Source organism: Fomitiporia mediterranea, assembly GCF_000271605.1.
Source record: "Fomitiporia mediterranea MF3/22 unplaced genomic scaffold FOMMEscaffold_11, whole genome shotgun sequence".
Lineage (NCBI taxonomy): Eukaryota > Fungi > Basidiomycota > Agaricomycetes > Hymenochaetales > Hymenochaetaceae > Fomitiporia > Fomitiporia mediterranea.
This window is the reverse complement of record NW_006760396.1, coordinates 248,724-252,009: the sequence shown is the minus strand read 5'-3', so window position 1 is coordinate 252,009 and position 3,286 is coordinate 248,724. Positions and strand designations below refer to the sequence as shown.

The following is a 3,286-nucleotide window of genomic DNA, read 5'->3' as shown; positions in this document are numbered from 1 at the left end:
CATATCTTAGTCAATTCTTACTCAAATTTGATTAATAAAGTATCTATCTGAAGGGGATTTTAAAAGTATGAATTTAGGTACTAATAGTACACATTTATGTTAAGCATTGAGTGAGATATTGTATTTTCTTTGTGTTTTTCAACTTTGTGACGAAAAAATCACGTGATCTTGCCATTCTAAGGAATTATGCAAGTAGCAGTAACAATAGACAGGCTGTGCTGGTTAGCAGGGCTCGGACAGCTTGACTGTTTCCGGAGTGGTTGATGCTATGATGGGCCCACTCTGCAGATATATAGCTCTAAAACTTTCCTATACTTTTTGCCTCCCGTGCCTCTCACCTATATATTCCTAAATATAAGTCGACACTCCCTGGCTTCCAGCAATGCCTTTCACGCCTGAGCTTAATGATACATTTGGTGCTGTTTTAGTGGGAAGCTTCATTTCTACTGCGTAAGTCTAATACTCCGACTCCATGTAGTCAACGTGTAGTTGAAGGTTGACACCTACTGTCTGAAAAAGCCTCTATGGTCTAACATCACATCAATTTTTTCGCTATTATCGAATGTACTCCTCTGATCCAGTGCGACTAAAAATCATGGTAAGTTATTCATGTCTCTGTTCTGCATAGTCTAACAAAATACAGATTGCTGTACTATGGTGAATAGTGTTCAGACACTTATACCAATGTAGCTAATGGGTTACAGGGTCATGGACACAGTAAACTTGGTATTAATGATGCATTCAAGGTTGGCATTTCTAGTACATCAGTGCTTGCAAAGTTTTGACTCTTATTCAGTTATTACTATCTTGTCACACATTATGATCAACCAGTAATACTACTTTCTGGAGTATGGTAAGTAACTAAAAAAATTTAAAAGTGTTACTGTAATATCTAAACATATTGATAAACAGGTCATTCCGTGTAAATGTATAATTTTGATTGTACTCATCTGATTGCTGATATATTATTTATTAGGTGTCCATCTCACTGACAGTTTGTGCAATTACTTAGAAACTATATACATAATGACTTATTAATTGATCTACAGGGAGCTATTAGCCTTCTGACACATATGTTGGTTAATTTATGTCAGAATGATGAAGGAAACTGCTGACCATTTCATAGTTTCTTTGCTCATCGTGTTTACATTTGTAAGCTATCAATTAAAGTCTTTCTTTCTTGTATCAGACTTTATAATTTTGTTTAGTGAGCAGAACAAGTAGATGGGTATCTGGAGCAATAGTAAGCTGTCTCAATAATAATCAAAATTTGTTATCTGACTATGACCTGCAAGTTTGTCACTTCTATAATTCAATTTGGTAGGCTAAGTTATAATATACTAAGTCAAGTTGCAATCTAATATAACATACTCAGGTTTCTGCATTGGTAAATAGGGATAGTAGTAGGGTGGACAATCTACTAATTAGTACTTTACTGGGCAATATTACAGCAACTACAGCCATTACGTGAGTAAAGGTTCCTCCTTTCCTTCCTTCAAAGTTTGACATGTGTCTTTCCCAGGTTCACTGCAGGCACCTTTGCAAACTTTGAAAAGTATCACTGGCTTCTTGTCACTACTACAGCAACTGTGGCAATGTCCGAGATCCTGACGACTTCGATATTATGCTATTACCTCATCAACAGTAATTGCAGATTCACAAGGTTTGCATGTATTCAAGTCATAATTCAACCCTTGCTGTTTCACAAACTCTTATTGTTTGCTTCTCATTAGCAAGGATACACTTATAGACAAAATATTGGTTTATGCTATCAATGCAGGAATTGTAGCAAGGTGGGTTTTTGACGATTCAGGAGCTTCCTGCATACTATTGCTCAAACATAAGCTAGTATCCTTGCAGTCATGGTACTTATCACTGTTGGTGTTCACCCTTTTCTTTGCAAAACGTTTATACAATTTAACTAATTGACAGTCTCTTGCAATGAAGGCGAACCTCATATTCCTTGGTCTTTATTTTATCCGGAGCAAAAGTCAGTGTTTGTTATCCTACAAGAATTATTATCAGCTTTAACTTCACAATAGTGCCAGCAAATTCAATAATGGCTATGTAAGACAAACATTTATGGAAGTGGAACTGGCTATTAACGGCTTTTCAACTTCATATATCAAGCTTTAATGCAAGGAGAACCACATATGTCCCTGCACAGATAGGGTCTTTTGACTTGGGAGCGAAACCTGGAAATTTATTTGGTACTATACGACGCAAAGCACTTACTGTGAGTTATCTTTACTGCTAGTAGATGCAGTGCACTCAACCGCATGCAGAGAGATCGTCCAATGGATGGGATAATCATTACTCGAACTATTCACACAGATTTTGGGAGAGTGGAGGAACACAGAGTAAGTCCTAATTTCCAGTAATTTTTAGTGATCTATTCGGGAAGCTTATGTAGAAATCCAGTACCGGGAGAATATTCCAATGAAGAACAACATTCCTACACCAAGCATTGAAAGTACAGAGCCATAGCTTTGTTTTGAAGGCATAAGAGCTTGTTTCTAGGGTTATGATTGCAATATATTTAATGACTAATGACAGTTGTTATTTCATGTGAAAATAAAGAGAAACTGTACATCCTTTCTTGCAGTTTGCAATGTTTGTACTAGCTGGATAACACAAATTACAATAGTTGCAAAATTGTGTGACTTCTAATAATGATGTGAAAATGATTGTGAGAGGTGGGTACTTGGATTACTTAGCTAATAGCATATACTATCAGCTTCCCTAGATTGTGACTTCTTGGAACGTAAGGCTCACGACACAAATGCCAAGCGCAAGGTTCGTTATGCTGGCAGACAACTCTGTGAAGTTTGAAACCTTTGTCTCCACAAGGTTTAAATTATAGTTGCTGATGTCCGGTCCCGGACCGCTCGGACTCGGTCCGGATGCAGGACTGGACTGATGGACCGGTCCTCTACAGTCCGGTCCTCATGGGTCCAGGAGAGGTCCGGTCCTGGGTCCATCATTTTGAGAAATTTCCCGGACCAATGGACTCGTCCGGACCCGGACTGGACTCTGGACCTGAATAACCTGAACTAATGTCTCAAATCTCATTTCCCATATCTCTAGCTCACTATACTAAAACAGATCATACTCCTTTAAGGATCTTTGAATATTAGCTAGCACTTGCATAGTACATTTTACAAGTTTCTAGCAGTCCAAGCAAAGCAAAACTTTATTCCTGTTCTTTACTGTTCAATGTATGGCTTACTAAACTTGACTCTTCCTATCTGGTTATTGTCTCCCGAAATATTTATTCCCTTTATGT

At 37.8% G+C, this 3,286-nt stretch overlaps 1 protein-coding gene across 1 annotated transcript; it reads left to right on the top strand.

Annotated features, from left to right (window-relative positions):
* Window positions 1-382: 382 nt before the first annotated feature.
* Window positions 383-2,471, top strand: FOMMEDRAFT_30931 (uncharacterized protein; the record flags this gene model as incomplete). Its single annotated transcript, XM_007269787.1, has 19 exons — window positions 383-450; window positions 479-495; window positions 582-598; window positions 691-746; window positions 797-853; window positions 913-928; window positions 977-994; window positions 1,050-1,075; window positions 1,127-1,152; window positions 1,209-1,243; window positions 1,376-1,467; window positions 1,523-1,663; window positions 1,734-1,793; window positions 1,850-1,865; window positions 1,933-1,990; window positions 2,043-2,067; window positions 2,131-2,236; window positions 2,335-2,360; window positions 2,414-2,471. 19 exons carry the CDS (start codon window positions 383-385, stop codon window positions 2,469-2,471), a joined length of 918 nt encoding a protein of 305 aa, XP_007269849.1.
* Between the last annotated feature and the right edge of the window lie 815 nt (window positions 2,472-3,286).